At 37.4% G+C, this 20,377-nt stretch overlaps 1 protein-coding gene across 1 annotated transcript in view; it reads right to left on the minus strand.

Moving 5' to 3' along the window:
* Positions 1 to 20,377, minus strand: part of LOC128650395 (solute carrier family 4 member 11) — a 541,036-nt gene that overhangs the window by 403,777 nt on the left and 116,882 nt on the right. Inside the window, exons 2-3 of the mRNA XM_053704315.1 lie at positions 12,006 to 12,059; positions 9,536 to 9,553 (exon numbers count right to left, since the gene is read on the minus strand). Of these exons, the coding sequence (XP_053560290.1) occupies positions 9,536 to 9,553; positions 12,006 to 12,059 (72 nt within the window). The remainder of the gene's footprint in view (positions 1 to 9,535; positions 9,554 to 12,005; positions 12,060 to 20,377) is intronic.

Here is a 20,377-nt window from a genome sequence, read left to right on the forward strand (position 1 = left end):
GTCTCTTTATGGAAGCCCCACATCATTCACATCGGTATTATTACTATGCAGTGCTACCTTATGCAGATGTAGTGCTTGAATAAGTTCCCAGTGATTCCATAACATTCGTTTCCCATAAGCTCCATTAAACCTTTGCTTTTCTCATGTATCCAGCTTTACTACTAAAAGTTTACTGGTCAAAAAATGCTATCCAACGGTCTGGCTCCTAAAAATATGCCTGGCTCCGAAATTATCTTACTGGCTCCTAATTTTTAAACACATTTGTCAAGCACTGGCTTAAAGGGACATGAAACCCAATTTTTTTTCTTTCATGATTTAGAAAGAGCATGCAATTGTAAACAACTTTCCAATTTATTTCTATTATCTAATTTGATTAATTCTTTTGATATTCTTTGTTGAAAAGCATATCTAAATAGGCTCAGTAGCTGCTGATTGGTGGCTGCACATGGATGCCTCGTGTGATTGGCTCACCCATGGGCATTGCTATTTCTTTAACAAAAGATATCTAAAAAATGAAGCAAATTAGATAACAGAAGTAAATTGCAATGTTGTTTTAAAATTGTCTTCTCTATCTGAATCATGAAAGAAAAATGTTGGGTTTCATGTCCCTTTAAACTCCTGTAAGATTCAGAAACCGTTACTGCTCAGATAAATACCATTGTTTTGTTTACACTAAATATTTCATTATGTTATATAATATATTCGATTGAGGAGTTTGTAGATGCTTTTATTTCAGTTATATATTACTGATTCTGGCAACCAAAGGGTTAAAGTTCGGCCAGCAATCTAAGATTCGCAGCTTGAATTTAGCACAAGAACTTAAAGCGACAGTAAAGTCAAAATTAAACTTTCATGACTCGGATCAGATTAAAATCAGATGATTTTATGTTAACCATATTCATGATCTTTTTAAGGGAATTTTTAATTTCGTACTTTAGAAATTACATTATCCTAAAGTGGATGGGGATTTACCCGTTAAATGTTATATATTGTTAATCCCTTGGTGTGTTTCTTGTCCCAGTTGCCGTTTCTGAGATTATATCCAAAAAAAATCAGGTATCCCTTTTATTTCTTCTCAAGGCTTCTATTATTGAGCTTTTAGAAGGTAGTTGGTGCCATTTCTACTCTGGCTTTATGTTCCTGCATTTGTTCCTTTGGAAGATAGTTTTTCCATTGAAGTCCCTTTAGTTACAAAGTTCATTTCCTTCCTTAGGAGGGTTTATCTGCAAGCAAGTTATGTTTTCAATCCAGTGATATTTATTGCTGATGTGGCTGTTGCTTGATCGTTGTCTTTCTGGGCCGCTTTCTTGTGATTCTCTTATGTTGTTTAAATGTGCAAAAGCTTTCTTTTGTTGTCATTCATTAATGCTAGAGTATGTGTTTAGCTGTAATTACTAGAAGTGCATTATACTTTGAAATAAAGTCAGCAGACAAGATTCTAATTCCAGACTTTATATCTTTCTTTACTTAGAGTTCATTTGGTTCTGGTTTGGATTTCCATTATTTCTACGGTGTCTGGGGTTAAGGAGCTTTTTTTCCATTTAGGACTTATAGTCCAAGGGTATATTTTAAGCTCAGATTTGTGTTTTGTCCCGTTCATCAGAACAAGGCTCAGAAATCATTTTTTCCGCCTAGTATCAAAGTTCTTTTACTTCCGTCTAAAAATAATAGAATGGTATTTGCTAATGTCGTAGAGCCTTTTACTGGATTTGAGCACTATAGGTTTCAGATCAAGACCTCCCAAGGGAGGTTTTCTCTTTTCTATATTCCTAGGAACTCTCTTGGCTGAGGTAGATATGATCTCCAAACTATTTATTGTTCCATAAGTAGGGAGGGAACTATCAGATCTATTCTTTGAACAAGTTTCTCAAGTTCTTACTTTCGAAATGGAAACTATTTAGACTTTTCTGTGAGGTCAGTTTATGTCCTCAATAGATTTTAAGGATGCTTACCTTTTATGTTCTTATTTCTAGGAACATCATCGGCTTCTGAGATTTGTTTTTTTGGGTGAGCTTTTCAGTTTGTTTGTCTTCCGTTTGGTCTGGCTACAGCTCTCAGAATATTCTCTAAGGTAGTGGATACCGTTTTATCTGTAATCAGTTTTTAGGGAATTGTAGTGTTTCCTGGTCTGGATGATATCTTGGTTCAAGTTCGATCTTTTCATTCGGCAGTACTTCTCTCCTGTAGCCCGTTATTGTTTTTTCAACAACATGGTTGGAAAGATAATTTTTCAAGTTTACTGGTTCCTCAGATATAGGTTGCTTTTCTGGGGGTTTTATAGATTCAGTTTCTATAAGACTTTCTTTGGCAGTGCAAAGGCATTTGAAGCTGGGGTTTGCCTGTTAGAACCTTCAGTCTCTGTTTCTTTCAGTTGCTCTTTCCTTGAGTTGTCAGGTCTCATGTTTTTGGCCTTGGTTGCTATTCTGTTTGCTCGCTTATATATGAGTCCTTTTCAGCTTTGTATCTTTTTCCAATGGTACAGGGACATGTCTCAGTTGTCTCTGAGGACTCTTTTACTTTCGAAAAAAAAGTCTGTTTTTTTTTGAGGATGGGGGCTGTTCGGGGGTCTCTGAAGGCTTAAGGAGTTTGGTTTCCTCAGAAGGCGAGGTTACCTGTAGATGTTTTTTCTCTGTTTCAGATTAGCCTATGTTACAGTTAGCTATGAGGATAGTATATCTCTCTATTTCTTTCCTGGGAAGAAGTTTATTGCTGTCAGATTTCTGCTGTTTATTCTCCAGGACTGTATAACTGGAAAGCCATTTTTTCCTCGGTCTTCAGTTCTTATATGGTTATGTTCGATCAGAAAATAATTCTTTAGGGTTCACCAAGAGATAGTTCTGATGTCTTTCAGGTTAAAGCTATTTTTTTCCCCTAGGTACTGTGTAAGATCCAAGGTTCTTTGAACTGTGTTTATGGGTGCTCTGGTAGTTCAATGGTCATTCTTTCTAGCCTATATTTTTTTCCACCTCTGTTTTTCTTTGTGTGGTTTTTTTTTTTTTTTTTTTTGGGTGATTGCCAAGATTTGGCAAGAAGAGCTTTGTTGATTCCGTTATGGTCCAGCTTGTTCCTGCAGTATTCGTTATACAGATCTGGATCTGTTACTCAGTTTCTCTCCTTGAATGCTTTTATTCAGACCTTCTATTTTAGAGTCCTTTTTTCTACCCAGAGTCTAGGTCTCTTGGCTGAATGACATGGAAATAGATTCAGAAATCCCTTGAACGATTTTTTCAGTTATTGAGTTTCTTATACAGGCTTGTAAGTCTGTGACTAGGGGAATTGTTATTTAAAGTTCCAGAAGGACTTTGTACTCACAAAGAATGCCAAGAAAAAAAACTTGATTCGAATTCCCAAATTTCTTGCTATATGTTACAGCATGGTTTGTGTAAGGGTTTATCCGCCAGTTCTTATGAAGGGTAAGTTTTCTGTCCTTTTTTAGTTATGTCCTGTAAGAAGATTTTATATCTTTCTGACATTCATGGTTTAGACTTAAAGGGCCATAATACCCAAATGTTTAAACACTTGAAAGTGATGCAGCATAGCTGTAAAAAGCTGATTAGAAAATATCACCTGAACATCTCTAAGTAAAAAAGAAAGATATTTTACCTCAAAAGTTCCTCAGTAGCCACCTCCCATTGTAAAGGATTTCTAAGCAGCATTTTAGTGTGTTTATCCTGGGACATCTGAAGGGACTAGCATCGTGCACTCTCATATTATTTCACCAATCAGGTAAAGGAAGCTTACTATGAAATCTCATGAGAGTTAAGTCAAATCTCATGAGATCACAGTAAGAGTTCATGACCTCAGCACTGCTGATGCTGATTGGCTGCTGTTCATTTCTTCATTTTTTTTAATTTTTTTACCTGCAGCTGGGAGCAGCTGAGTATAACTTTTTCACAGAACTTACTCTGGTGAGCTAAAATATCTTCCTTTTTTACATAGAGATGTTCAGGTGATATTTTCCTGTCAGCTTTTTACAGTTATACTGCATCAGTTTCAAGTGATTTAGCATATGAGTATTATGTCCCTTTAAGCCTGTTATTTTTTTTCTCCTTGTAACCTTTATTTGGTCTTGAGGATTTTGCAGGTTCTTTCTTTTGGACCTATGCATTAGGTGGATATTAAACATCTTTTTGGAAGTTTAATTTAACTTAGCTATTTGATCAGTTACTCTTTATTGTGTTCATTCTTATCTTTTTCTCTTTTAGATAAGGTTATGCTTTTTGATTATTGTCTAGTTTACATTGAAATGGTAAAGTTCAGAAGCACGTGTCAAAAACATTTATTTCCATTAAAGGGGCAGTAAAGTCCAAATTAAACTTTCACGATTCAGATAGAGCATGCAATTTTAAACAACTTTCCAAATTACTTCTATTATCCAATATTCCTTGTTCTCTTGGTATCTATTATTGAAGATAATTATCTTTTATTGAAGAGTAAAACTAGGTAGGCTCATAAGAGCTCAGGAGTGTGCACGTGTCTTTAGAGCTCTATGGCAGTAGTGTTTTGCAACATTGTATAACAAATCTACAAATAATGTTGCAAATAGTGGTAACACACGTGCACACTGCTCAGCTCTTATGAGCCTACCTAGTTTAACTCTTCAATAAAAGATACCAAGAGAACAAAGCACATTTGAAAACAGAAGTAAATTGGATAGTTGTTTAAAATTACATGCTCTATCTGAATCATGACAGTTTAATTTTGACTTTACTGTCCCTTTAAAGTCTATGGAGACTTTTTATGTTACCACCAGTTTCCACCTCAATGGAAACTAGACCTATATAAGTTAGGACATTGTTGTACCGTCTTTATTATTCAGAGTGGTCTCTTCATGTTTTGGATTCTGTTAAAACTTTGTAGTGTTATGTTGACACTACTTAGGGTTTCAGGCTAACTTTTAGATTGTTTATTCATTTAGCTGGTTCTAGAAAGTTCAGAGAATTGCTTCTGTTTTTTTGGCTTATTGGTGGAAGTTTTTGAATCATGTAGTATTCTTGGAGGCAGGTCAGCCTTCACCTAGATGACTTTCTGCTAATTTTTTTCAGACCAATTGCCACTTCTTGTGTTTTTAGAATGTTTTATCTCTGGGTCAATTGTTGCTAGCCAGTCATTTGGTCGTCTCTGAATATTTTTCTACCATTTTAATGTTCTTGCTTCTTCTGAGGCAGCCTTTGGTAGGGTGTCCTTCAGACAGCTGTCTCGTGTCGATTTCTTATTCCCTGTTGGTTATTTGTTATAGCCTTTTCTTTAGGCTCTATATTAGGGTTGTGGATTTAGTTTCTCACTGAAAAAAAAGATCTTTCTTTGATCCCGCCCTTTTCTGTTTTCACTCGTGGACTACACAGCTTGGGTATTAGTTCCAAGGAGTAATGGATCATGGACTCTCACCACCTGTATGAAAGAAAACATAATTTATGTTTACCTTATCATTTTCCCCCTGCTATATTGTGTTGGCTCTTATTACTTTTCCTTCCTCTTTGTGCTTGGCTATATGTTAGACTGAAGTACTGGTGAGGTGGGAAGCGTTTTATGGAGATCTTGGGGTTTGGAAATCTTTGTCTCCTCCTAGGGTAGGGAAGAGTATTTCCAAGCAGTAATGATAGTGGACTCTCACCACCATGAAATAAACCACTTTATCAGGTGAGCATAAATTATGTTTTCATGCTCAGTGCTATGGTAGCAGTAATTATTATTATTGTATACTATAAAAGCATTGCTTAGCGCATACCTCCCAGGCTTCTTTAACTTTTTCTAAAATGTAATTTTTCCTCCACCAGATGCTCCTTGTTGACTTGTGCCGTGAGCCCCGTGTAGCACACTTTTTATTATTGTCAAAAGATGGCATTTTGCTGCACATCAGATGCCGTACTGCTGGGCCCACAAACTGAACAGACCCATAACCCACTGCTCTGCATAGTCTATAAATCCTGTATATTTAATTTTTATAAAACCTTCATTTAAAGATACAAGTAATGCTTCAGGGGAAGGGAGAGTAAAGGGATATGCAAGGAATGAATTAACTTTAATGAATCAGTTCCAATTCACTGAGTACTGCATTACAGGGAAACCAGTCAGCTATGACAAAACAATATAGCGGAGCACTAAGGCACTGAATTGGTTAGAGTGACCACAGCCTATTTTTTTTTTTAATTGTTTGTTTGTTTTATGTTTGTTTTGGGGGGGGGGGGGGCTAGGACAGGAAGGAGGCTTAAAAACCATGGCAAATTCACTTATTCCTCTTAAAATATGCATGACCAAACCATACATATTTTAGAAGTGTCCGTGCAATGCAGTCCTAATAGGGATCTTGGAATAGAAGCATTACAGTTAAATAATCACTAAACTGTCCCTTTAACCCATATGGAGAGACATGTATTTGTATTCTTGCCACTGAAATGTCCTGTACAAGAATACAAGTGAGACAACACATCTATCTCTCTTAGATAGAGGTTTATAGTAACATGAGTTTTTAAATAGAGAAAAAAAATATATCTAACATGATGGCATTAAAATAAATCTCATTAACTGTATGTAATTTTGCATTTACAGTGAGCAGAAATCTTGGTGATGTTTCTTTAATCATGTTCTATTGAATTAAAAAAATACATGTTACATAAAATCAAATCCCTTTAATGTATGCAATCATAGAATCAATTAGTGCAGCAATACTCTCAGACAATTCTGTTTCATTTCTGGAACTCTTTGATCTTTTCTGAGTGTGATTATGTGTGGTTAATGTCAAATTGCTTAATTATAAATAATTTAATAACAGTATGTAAGACCTAAAAGCATAGGACCCTGTACTTTTACTAGAACTTGAGTCCAGACAATTTTTTATAAAATATTATAGTCTTTTTTTTTAATGGGACACGAGTCAAAATTTAACCTTCATGACAATTTTTGAATTTAAAAAAAAATCTATACAATTGACTTCCATTATCAAATCTTTTGCTATCCTTTGTTAAAGAACATACCTAGGATAGGCTTAGGGGAATACAGTGTCTTAAAAAGACATGGAATCCAATTTGTTTTCTTTCATTATTCAGATAGACCAAGCCATTTTAAACAACTTTCCAATTTACATTTATTATCTAATTCTCTTTGTTCTCTTTGCATGCTTTGTTGATAAACATACCTGGGTAGGCTCAGGAGCAGCAATGTACTATTTGGAGCAAATTGCCGATTGGGGGCTACACATATATGCCTCTTGTTATTGGCTCACCAGATGTGTTCAGCTCTCTACCAGTAGTGCATTACTGCTCTTTCAACAAAGCATTCTAAGAGAATGAAGCACATTTAATAATAGAAATAAATTGCACATGAGCATTCCTTTGCGCTTGTGTGCAATTCCACCCCCTGTCCGCGCACAGCCAATCACGCTGAGCAGAAGCTGTCAATCTCCACGGTCGGAAGAGACCAGAAAGATTGAAATTTTCCACCTAAGAGGCAGGGAAGCAATGGTCTGATGACCGCTGCTTGATAAATCCTGACTTCATGTTTGCCTGTGCCAACCTGCAGTCAAAGTGGAAAAAAGGGATTGATAAATCGAGCCCTAAGGCATAACGATTAACTTAACATTACGTGCTACCAGAGATATCGCATGAATAATTAAAAAGAAAAAAAGGGGGCGTGTCCAGGCTATGGCTGAAGATGGCAGCTATTCTGGGAGCTCTGCAATAGAGATATACAATCCGCCTTGTATCTCAACTTGTGGACACCATCCAGCAAGATATTTTACTACAGGGGATAGAGGAAGATTTGCTGAGCTATCCAGGCGACTGAAGGCTTTGGCGGCCCGGTGCCCCCCCCCCCCCCCCCCGGGGCAAGGGGTGGGCTGTATGGAAGCTCGAGAGAAGACAAGCACAAGCTCTGGAGATGGATTCACTAATTTATGGAACGGCTGGCCCTAAGATTCGCGCGGGAATGGAAAACCGGCTGGAGCAGCTTGTTCTGCTGTGTTGCTCTGAAGAACCTTTCTTTATAGGATCATCTCCAGAGAAAGGAGTAGTAATGGTGAGAGCTAGTCTACACACACTGGGTCACCTCGACTTCACTGTCAGGACGGACCTGGAGCCCTGCACAAATTGTGGTCCCAGGTGGACAGTCTCTCATAGCAGAACTCTCTTTGTGGCACTGTATATATTGCACAACACCCTTGATGCAGGTGGAGCGCTGCTGATGGTGGACATTTTATTTTACCCAATTTTGACAAAACCGTAAATGACTAGAATAAAGGTTTATAATGTTTGCTTTTATTCCCCCCATGTAATAGGCCTACTACGGACTTAAACTATTTGTGCATCACTCTTTACGGGTATGTCCACTCTATGTTCCATAGGCAGACTACAAGAGGGAGATCTGTCCTTTAGGGAGAATTTCTCCTTGCTACTATGCAGCACAACTACTGGTTGGAGGTACCCTTAGTCTACTATATTATAGGGTTCTGTTCAGCTACAATGTTTGCTAAATTTTGGGATTCACTAGCCGCTTTAGCCTAATAGCTTATTTTAGTATTGTTGTATCCATCACTTTGTTGAATAGTGGGGAGTGAACATACAACTATCCTTATCTTGTCACACCATGTTGACTGTAGTGCAATATATAAATTCTGATAGAATACTTTCAACGCCAATACACGGCTATGAATAGCTTGATATACCTAGGAAATATGAATGGCCCTTAGGTTTACTTTAATATTAACGACTTATGCGACAAGTTTTGCTACTTACAGTCTTAACTCCCAAGAGAAACATTGCATAGAAGATTCCAGTCTCCCATTCAAAGTATCTGGATAGGTTATTCCAGATATCAGATACGCTACTTATATATTGATAAGCTGAGTTAATGCTTTGAGGTCGCTGGCTTTGTATGGCTAAATCTAACATTATAAAATGAGGCCAAAATATTTGCTTTGTGTATGGGAAGTTTTACCAACTCTTAATAAGCTTATTGATACAGGTGTCCAAGGGGCTCAATTTTTTGCTCCGTGTATAAGGACTCTAGGTAGTCCAAAATAAGTTTAATAGGTTAAATGTCAACAGTGACTTATTTGTAACTGACACTTCGTTATGCTATGCGATGGTTTGTTATAACAATGTTTAGTGCCTACGAGTACTGCTATCTTAATTCCCTATAGAAATATTGAGGGCCTGAAATAGCCCTGTATGTCCTGCCTTTTATTGCAAGAGTGGTCCTGCAGACACGTCTCTTTAATCTCATACACTCCTCCTACCCATAGCCAGCGGTTCCAAAGTGTCTGGGAAGTGACTAGATGCTAAAAATTTAAACCTGTGGCAATTCCTAAGCTATCAGTTTATGTCCATGATTAGATATTGTCCTCAATACTGTGCCTTTATACTCTGATGTCAGAGCAACATCAGACACTTTGGGGAAACCCCTAATTCTCTAGTTGTGAGTTCATATCCAGTAGCTTAACTCCAGATAATGTTACATAGTTCAATAGAGAATTAAAAGTTCTGTATAAGACATTATTATGGTGATATAAACGTTTTATAATGTTAAGTTTTATAGTTACCAGAGGTCCAGAAGTACCCTATGTAATTAAAAAACAAAACAAAAAAAAAAACATTGGAAGCTGCTTATATCATTTTAAAGGGACATTATACACTCGTTTTTTTCTTTGCATAAATGTTTTGTAGGTGATTTATATAGCACATAAAGGTTTGTTTTTTGTTTTTGTTTTTTTAAATATATAGTTTTGCTTATTTTTAAATAGCATTGCTCTGATTTTCAGACGTCTAACCAAGCCACGCAAAGTTTTAGAAGAATACTGACGTATACCTACTTCAGCTTGCTTCTTTTTGTGTAAAGGGTCTTTTCATATGCAAAGGAAGGGGGAGGGGGGAGTGTCTGCTATTTCCCACTTGCAGTGGGTGTTCCAGTAACCTTTTAAACAAAGCTAAACTGGAAGCTTATAAGTTTTTAACCCCTTAATGACCACAGCACTTTTCCATTTTCTGTCCGTTTGGGACCAAGGCTATTTTTCCATTTTTGCGGTGTTTGTGTTTAGCTGTAATTTTCCTCTTACTCATTTACTGTACCCACACATATTATATACCGTTTTTCTCGACATTAAATGGACTTTCTAAAGATACCATTATTTTCATCATATCTTATAATTTACTATAAAAATATGTGGAAAAAAATGAAAAAAACCACACACTTTTTCTAACTTTGACCCCCAAAATCTGTTACACATCTACAACCACCAAAAACACCCATGCTAAATAGTTTCTAAATTTTGTCCTGGGTTTAGAAATACCCAATGTTTACATCTGCTTTGCATTTTTTGCAAGTTATAGGGCCATAAATACAATTAGCACTTTGCTATTTCCAAACCATTTTTTTTTTTTTTCAAAATTAGCGCTAGTTACATTAGAACACTAATATCTTTCAGGAATCTCTGAATATCCCTTGACATGTATATATATTTTTTAGTAGACATCCCAAAGTATTGATCTAGGCCAATTATGGTATATTTCATTCCACCATTCCCCCGCCAAATGCAATCAAATACAAAAAATAGTTTTTCACAAATTTTTTCACAAACTTTCAGTTTCTCACTGAAATTATTTACAAACAGCTTGTGCAATTATGGCATAAATGGTTGTAAATTTTTCTCTGGGATCCCTACTGTTCAGAAATAGCAGACATATATGGCTTTGATGTTGCTTTTTGGTAATTAGAAGGCCGCTAAATACAACAGTGCACCACATGTGTATTATGTCCAGCAGTGAAGGGGTTAATTAGGAAGCTTTTTGGGGTAATTTTCACTTTAGTGTAGTAGACAACCCCATGTATTGCTCTAGGCCCATTTTGGTATATTTCATGCCACCATTTCACTGCCAAATGCGATCAAATTAAAAAAAATGTTAAATTTTTCACAATTTTAGGTTTCTTACTGAAATCATTTACAAACAGCTTGTGTAATTATGGCACAAATGGTTGTAAATGCTTCTCTGGGATCCCCTTTGTTCCGAAATAGCAGACTTATATGGCTTTGGCGTTGCTTTTTGGTAATTAGAAGGGGGCTAAATGCCGCTGCGCATCGCATGTGTATTATGGCTAGCAGTGAAGGTGTTAATTATGTAGCTTGTAGGGAGCTTGCAGGGTTAATTTTCGCTTTAGTGTAGAGCTCAGCCTCCCACCTGAAACATCAGACCCCCTGATCCCTCCCAAACAGCTCTCTTTCCTCCCCCACCCCACAATTGTCCCGTCATCTTAAGTACTGGCAGAAAGTTTTTTATTTTTTTCCCCTTTTCTGTAGTGTAGCTCCCCCCCACCAAAGACCGATTTATTTATTTTTTTTAAACTTAAAATATCCCTTTCTCCCACTTTTATACCAACATATTTTCTGTAGTGTAGCGGTTCCCACCCGCCCCGTGCAGGCGCCCGCCGCCTCCTGTGCACGCGTGTGCGCGCCCCCATCGGCCCCGATCCCGCCCCCCTCTACATTACCCGGCCCATCGATGGCCGCCCACCCGCCTCCCAAGTCGGCTCCCACCCACCAACGATACCGGCCATCGATGTCCGGTACAGAGATGGCCACAGAGTGGCTCTCTCTGCATCGGATGGCCAAGGGGTGTTATTGCAGGATGCCCCAATATCGAGGCATCACTGCAATAACCGGAAAGTGTCTGGAAGCGAGCAGGATCGCTTCCAGTCGCTTTAAACCCCTAATGTCGTACAGGGTATGTCGCTGGTCTTTTAAGACCAGGTTGTGTGCGATGTAACCTGTACGACATGCGTTAAGGGGTTAAACAGTATTATACTGGATTTTTATATCAGTATCTGTGCATATTAGTCTTTATAGTAGTGTCTATTACATGGAGTTATATGAAAATTGGTGTATACTGTCACTTTAAGGAAGTTCTTTACAAAGTAGGCTGAATTTCAATAAGTAATTGTCTCATTTCATATCTTATTATCCGACGGGTACAGAAGCCTGTGCATACGAGTAAAACAAAGAAAAAAAAGGTACTCACCAGTCTCTTCAAAAAAGTATCCATTTCTGGACATCGCTGCCGGGGGGGGACTCTCTGGAGAAACAAAAGGGGAAAACATAGTAAATATATATAGGTTACTGTTATAATAGTGCAATCGAGTAAAAACAGGGCATTCTAAACGGAAACAGAGAACATAAAAATGATGTGGAAAACACACAATACTTAAAGCAACTTTTGCTTAGTACATAGAATTGAGAGAATCATTGCAGCTAAAAACTGGAACTTGATAATTAGACATTGTCTGTTCTACACATTTGTGGCTTATTGTCACTGAGGGCAGCAAGTTCCAGTCCTTAGTAAGACTGCCCCTTAAGGTTGCCACCTGAGCCATGTTTTCCTAAACACTTATGAGTTATACATGGCGCAGAGTGTGCAGGTAGGAACATGAATTTAAATACTGGACAGCACACAAATAGTGACACTGAACAGCACTAGTCATGTTCCTCTCTGCACACCCTGCAGCATGTATAACTCATAAGTGTCCAGGAAAACATAGCCGAGGTGGCAGCCATAGTGCCCTTCTAACCCAGCAGCTTTGTAAAACACCTGCAATCACTGGTACCTGCACAGAATCTCCTCCCTAGTTAGCCTGCATTTGTCAAAATCCCCAGTAGAGGAGCCACTGGTCTGATGGTGCCTGCATTGTGCCAAACGGTAACTACTGGCAGTCAAGCGGTTATCTGTTTGCACCAGAGAATAAGGACTTAAAGGGACATAAACCCCAATCTTTCATGATTCAGATACAACATTCAATGTTGGGTTTCATGTGCCTTTAACAATTATGTATTAGACTTAGGAGATAGCTTTACACTTTAAGGAACCAGGCAAGTGATTTTGTATATAGGGCAAGTGTGTTGTTACATTAATTAAAAAGATAACACATTAGCCGCATTAGCGCATTCTAAACAAAAGTTTGCAATAAATAAATATAGAATGTTCCGCAGACATTAAACTGTTAAACTGTCCCTTTATCAAACGTAGCATTTAAATATCAAATGTAACATTGGAATATTTTCAGTCCAATGCTGATGCTAATAAGCTGCAATAAAAGCCTGTTCCAATCAATATTTAAATATTATATTAACATTTAATAACGGGATGACGACGTTCCTTTACATGAATACTGAAAGGGACGCTAAAGTCAAAATTAAGGTTTTAAGATTCAAATAGAGCTTTGTTCTGTTGGCATCCATAGTTGAAAAGCATACCTAGGTAGGCACAGAAGCACTCAATGTGTTCAGCCAACTCTCATTAGCGCACTGCTTTTCATTTAACAAAGGATAACAAGCAGGGTGGATTTAAATTAATTGTAATCCCTAGTCAGTAAGCCTCAATTGAAATCATGGTTTTCTACATAAAGGTTTCATTTTTAGAATAATAACTTTGTACATTATTTTTAATACATAGATAATTATGAAATTATTGGGAGGTAAACTATCTTCCGTTTAATCATTCATTTTGATCAACTTTTAAGCTGTTCTTTATTAGAAGGAGAGAAAAAAAATCATTACCTTAAAGGGATATGAAAACCCACATTTGGTTTTTACATGATTTAGATAGAACATGCAATTTTAAGCAACTTTCCAATGTACTTCTGTTATTTAATTTGATTCATTCTCTTGTTATCCTTTGTTGAAAAGCATACCTTGGTAGGCTCATCAGCACTATTACTGGGAGCTAGCTGCTGATTGGTGGCTTCACATATACTTCTTGTGATTGGCTTACCCACTGTGTTCAGCTAGCTAGGAGTAAACTGCAAAGTTGTTTAAAATTGTATGCTCTATCTGAATCATAAAAGAAAAAAATAGCCTTTATGCCACTTTAATTCTAAACTCTATGTTTATTTTAGAAAAAAAATTGCTGTGACGAAGGGTTATTTCTGCAGACACAAATTCCCAATTGTGAGAGCTACAAAACCAAGAATATGCGATGTGATATCTTCAAGAAAAAAAAAATGCCCAAAATAATCTTACAGAAACCTCTGGGAGAGCTTAAAATTGTGAATAGATTAATAGTATTCTTACCAAAAAAATATATAAATAAACATCACAGCCATAAATATAGAGCTTCATGCTACATTATTAAAAACTAATCCTTATTTCAAGATGAATAACCTTTGGATTATAATGTACTTTAAATAGAAAACTATCTTAAGATAGATTTTTCCTCAAAAAGCATGACGAGATGTTTAAAACTGTATGCTCTGTCTGAATCATGAAAGAAAAATGTTGTGTTTCATGTCCTTTTAAACGACTAAATGAGCGTCATGGGCAGTGTACCCTCAAAGGCCAGTTGTGTGCAGCCCAGCAGTGAAACAGTTAATTAGGTAACCGCACCCTGCAATTAGCAAACACTGCCCAATACAGACTACAAGGTATGGTTCTCTTGTTAACTGTTTCACTGCTGGGCCGCACACAAAACTGGCCTTACAGGGAACATTGGTCATGGGGGAGCGTGTATTCTACTTGGTAACAGTTCTGGGAGTTTGCTGGTAGAGGTTGTGTTGTATCGAAAACTTCAAGAAATCGAAAACTCCAAGATTACGTCACTTCGGTGAATCCATACATCCGATTGGTTGTGCATCCTGTCCCTCACGGAGACGCAGGCCATCAGATGGGATTGTAATCGCCTATCTTCACTATCTATTTTGCCTTTGCTTGGGGGGTTCAAGTGGGGCAAAGCCCCCCTTGTAAACCTTATTCCCCAAGGTTTACTTGGGGTGGATGCCAGAGGATCGGCAGTGCGCCCCCTAGAGGCAAAAACAGATAGTGAAAATGGAAGAGTCCCCGGAAGTGACGTCATCTTGGAGTTTTCAATTTATTGGAGTTTTCAAAAGAACAGTCAATGTATTTGCTGCAGAACAAGGAAAGCGGAGAAGCAGGGAACAGGTGAACCTGCTGTACCCCTGATATTTAGCTTTGTGCCCAATGTTTTGTGCCCCAACTTTATGGTCTAGATCCTGCCTGATTCTACTATTTCACTATCACAATACAGACAGACAGACGTGTCCAATGGTTAGAGATATCTGTAGACAAATCTAAAAAACAATTAGTAGACTAGAGTATAATTCTAGTATCTGTGGCTAAATTTACATGGATAGCCCATTTCTCTCCAGAGCCACAAATTATCTGTGCAGGACAAAATAACCCCTTCATTGCCAGAGAGTCTGGGGTACATTTACACAAGCTAAGCATTAGAGTGTACAGAGCAGAGTTAAGTTTTATAAGAAACCAGCAGTTAAGGGTTTTGGCAGAAGAAGAATGATTTTTTTTTTTGACCCTTTTAAAACTCAGAACAAATTACAATTATAATATTTGGCAAGAAACATGTGTTTCCCATTTTTTGACCTTCGATGTCAACAGATAATGGTCCGAAACAATTACTGCCTTTTGTTCTAGTAGATTGGGGTTTATCTTGTTCCCCGTGTGAGGAACTGCCATAAGCTACATTATAATAAAGACAAATAAAAAGTTCCTACAGTGACAAGCAGCTTTTATAAAAATAATGAAATAATTGCATTGTTTATGGCTATGCAGAGTACCCTAGAGAAAAGTCTGGTCTTGGTTCCTTTAGAAGGTAACCACAGGTCACAGGAAAAAAAGCTCATGTTCAGGGGCATATGTACATATACTGTGTGTTTAACAGGTGTGATGTTTGCCGCATATGTACATATGGCCCTGAAATTGCAATACCATGAAGCATCTCCTTAATAGAGATTTAGTTCAAAACAGCTTCTTTTCAAACTTAAAAATATTAATGCATATTTCAATGCTGACTTTTACATCCCTATAAAATATGCTTAAAAAGACATGAAAGTCAATATAAAATGTTCATGGTTCATAGAGAACATGAAATTAAGAGACTTTTCAAGTACTTTTGTTATTATATTTACCGTGTTCTCTTGGTATCCTTTGTTAAAAAGCATAACTAGGTAGGCTCAAGGCAATACCCTGATAACCAGGCTCGGACTGGCTATAGGGCATGCTGGGCATTTGGCCGGTGGGCTGCTGGTTACCTTAGCCCCGCCCACCAGTAACATCATCATGTGTGGGTCAACAACAGTGACAACAGTGACATCATGACATGTGGGAGAGAGGGGCCTCAACAATAGGACTACTGGACTGAAGTACAGCTTGCCCCAAAAGTTTACTGGGCTGGCCTGCGGCTGCACACTATCTGGTGACTGAGTCAGAGCAGAGAGAGCAGTAGAACAAGGTAGGTCATACTGTTAGAGCAGGGGCTGAACTACCGGGGGGCCCAACTTTAGACAGGTTTTTTTTTTTTGTTCTTTAAAATATTTTTTTTGCGGGGGGCAGCCATGTTGGCTCTGGCTTGAGTCAGTGGAGAGATGCTCAGGTCAGCTCAGCAAATATGCTGTGTGATCCCTAGCTCAGCTGGATGCATTATAGTATAGTCAGAGGGTCTAGTGGGGGCATCATATTATTGCAGGGGCTAGGGTCAACATTTTATTGCAGGGGGGCTGGGGGGTTAATTTTATTGCTGGGGGCATCATTTATTGTCGTGGGGCTGGGGGCATCATTTTATTGCAGGGGGCTGGGGGAATCATTTATTACATGGGGGGCATTTTATTGCAGGGGGGCTGGGGCATCATTTTATTGTAGGGGCCTGAGGGCATCATTTATTGCAGGGGGGGCTGGGGGCTTCATTTTATTGCTGGGGGCATCATTTATAGCAGGGGGCTGTGGGTATAATTTATTGCAGGGGGCATTATTTTATTGCAGGGGGGCTGGGGGAATCATTTATTGCTGGGGACATATATTGAGCATATATAAACATGTATTGTATGTGCAGACCGTTTGTAATGAGGTGCTTAAGTGCTGATATATACTGTGCATATATAAACATGTATTGCGTGTGCAGACCTTTTGTAATGAGGTGCTTAAGTGCTGATATATACTGTGCATATATAAACATGTATTGCGTGTGCAGACTTTTTGTAATGAGTTGCTTAAGTGCTGATATATACTGTATTGGACTGTATTGGACTGGTTAATGATTTTAAAAGCCTTTTATCTGCTGAACTAGGAAGCAGCGGTCTTATAAATAAATACAAGCATGTGACTGTGTTACAAGCAGTTTAGAAATGGTCTGGCCTTAGGCAAATATATTTTTAAATCATTAACCATTCCATTTCTAAACTGGCTCTGTTATGTTAAATGGAACCAAATAGTTTAAAAACACGACTTCAAATTGAAACCTATATGTTCAATACTTCAATCAGATTGAAAAGAAAAGGTTAAAAATCCTGGATTGCTTTCAGATTCAATATTTGGCAGTTTCTGTTTGAACTGAATTGCCCAGGCCTCTTTTTGGTCCCAGTCCGGCCCTGCTGGTAACTAGCTGGTGATTGGTGGCTATACACATATGCCTCTTGTTATTGGCTCACCAGATGTGTTCAGCTAGTTTTCAGTAGTGCATTGCAGCTCTGGAACTGACTTTAACTCCTGAAAATAGGTTAACCACAGGGTTAAACACGGTTATGTGCAAACAATAGTGAAATAATAAAATGTCACAATACTAAAATTACTTTAGTCCTGCAATTTCTATCATTTAAAGGGTTTATCATTTAAAGGGATATGAACGCCAAAATTTTTTTTTTTTGTGATTTAGAGTACAGTGTATTTTTCCAGTTTACATCTTATGAAATTTGCTTTGTTCTTCTTTGTTGAAGAGATACATAGGAAGGTTACAAAAGACAGTAGCAAACGGAGGGCAGAAGCATAAGTATGGCACACTTGAGGTAGATTATTAATGGGTAGTGTGGTAAAGTGAAATTAAATTAAGATATAACCTTTATTAATTTGTTTAAAAAAAAATATATATAATCATTGTGGACCATGCCACCATTAAAAAACTGAGTGTGTATATTAAAATAAAAGAAACATATCAGAGCACTGCTACCTCTCCTAAGAAGCAGGGTAAAAGTATAATTAGAACGATTCTCAATATATGAGTGCTAAAATACGCAATTATGAAGGCTGTATAAACGCAATATGTGCTTATCAATTACTGGATATTCAATCCCTACGCAACCATAAGAGAATATCTATATTACATTTATTGCAAGGGTATAACCCCTGAACTTAGCTAAAGAGTGCCTACCCCGAACTGCAAATTGCCAAGTAAGGTCAACAAGTTAATCTAAATTAAACCCAGAGGAGAGGAGCAGAGCGAACGCCTAAACATAGGTAGGTGTCTGGAGCCATCTAGCGCTCTTGCAAATGGATAACATTCTTGCAGAACTGCTGCCATATAGTGCTCCGGACAAGCGTACATTCCGGAGCTTAAATCCCTACTTTTCAACAGAAGAAACCAAGAGAACAAAGAAAGTTTGATAATTGAAGCAAATTAGGAAGTTATTTAAAATCACATGCTCTATCTGAAACATGAAATATATATTTTGGGTTTTATGTGCCTTTAAATAAAAGCATTCTTTAAAATTGGTATCTTATTTAAAAAAAAAAAAATTCACTTAAAGGGACAGTCAGAATTTTTATTGTTTTAAAAGATAGATAATCCCTTTATTAACCATTCCCCAATTTTGCCTAACCAATACGGTTATACTAATATAATTGTTACCTCTGTGATTACCTTGTATCTAAACCTCTGCAGACTGCCCACTTACATCTTATGCTTTTGACATTTTACCCAATCAATGCCGACTCATAAATAACTCCACGGGAGTGAGCACAATGTTTACTATAAGACACACATGAACTAGCGCTGTCTAGCTGTAAAAAACTGTCAAAATGCACTGAGATAAGAGGTGGTATTCAAGGGCTTAGAAATTAGCATGAGTCTACCTAGGTTTAGCTTTACAACAAAGAATGCCAAGAGAACAAAGCAAATTTTATGATTAAAATGTCAAATTGGAAACTTGTTTAATATTGCATGCCCTACCTGAACCATGAAAGTTGAATTTTTACTAGACTGTCCGATTAGTGTTCAGACATCATAATAATGAGACAAAAATTGTGTTTGCAGCATTTGAAACATTGTTTACAAGACATACACCGGTGCACTGAAAACCGTCTTACGTCTAATAAACATTTAGCCAAAAAAGACATTAGAAGTAGGACAATCATTTATAGGACTCCGGCATCTGATATTCCTGTAAGACGATATTAGTTTTTGGTAACAAAACCCTACTCATAGCACACTGCCAGAGAGATAACAAAACCCAAAGACAGAATAGACGAATAAATGCAAATTTGAGCTAATGGTCCTTTTGATATTGTTCCAGGTCTGACTCAACACTCCAGATCTTGGACACCAATGTAAAAATACCGCTGACCTCAAGGTTCGATTCCTGGCACACGCTAGCAGGAAGGAGAATCTCGCTGAAGACAGCACTTTGTGTTGGTAAATTCAGTGTGATTAGATCAACTTCTAGCACAGCATACAATGTTATCTCCAAATACTAGATTATTTGTGTACAATAATTTAATCAAAGCAAAAATGAGAGATCTTGCCACCCACGTTAACTGTAGGATCCAGATCGCTGGGGGAACAAAATAATCCACTCTCTGAACTCAGGTTAGTCAGAGGGAGAACAAAACGGCAAACAAAATGTCTCATTATTAAATAAGGGGAACTATGACACAGGAATTGCATATAGAAACTAGAAAAGAAAGAGCATCTCTTATGTATTAGAGCATTTTTTTTTACTATTATGATAATTTTTTGACTATGACCTTCAGCATAGTAAACGATGAGCACGCTATGCTTTTTAATACTTTGCATTGAATTACATAATCAACAAATAGAATTGAATAATCAACAAATGCATAGTAAAAAGACAATGCAATAACACTTTAATTAAAAGATTCTTTTCTGACAAATAAAAACAATCTTTCTCTTCCCCCTGTATCATGTGACAGCCATCAGCCAATCACAGACTCGTCTATGTATACACTCAGAAATGTTGCACATGATCAGAAGGAACTAATGTCTCGGAAATTGTGCACACATATAAAAGGACAGTTCACAGTTTGATAATGAAAGTCAACTGGAGAAAGTTTTTAAATTGTACGTTGTGGTCCTCCTTTATCGTGCAAAGTCATCCTGATTGGCTGCTTAAAGCTCCTTTTAAATGGGATGTGGCTTCTGAAGAAATATTGAAGTCAAATTGCTTCCTTTTTTACATAGAGATGTTCAGGTGATATTTTATAGTCAGCTTTTTACAGCTATGCTGCATCACTTTCAAGTATTTCAATATGTTGAAATCATGTCCCTTTAAAGGAAGTATCAACACATAGAATGAAGGGAGATGCGTGTTGTGAGTGCGATACTTATTTTATTATTTCTTTAAACAATAAATCAAGAAAATA

The sequence above is a fragment of the Bombina bombina genome, chromosome 2 (genome assembly GCF_027579735.1).
Source record: "Bombina bombina isolate aBomBom1 chromosome 2, aBomBom1.pri, whole genome shotgun sequence".
Lineage (NCBI taxonomy): Eukaryota > Metazoa > Chordata > Amphibia > Anura > Bombinatoridae > Bombina > Bombina bombina.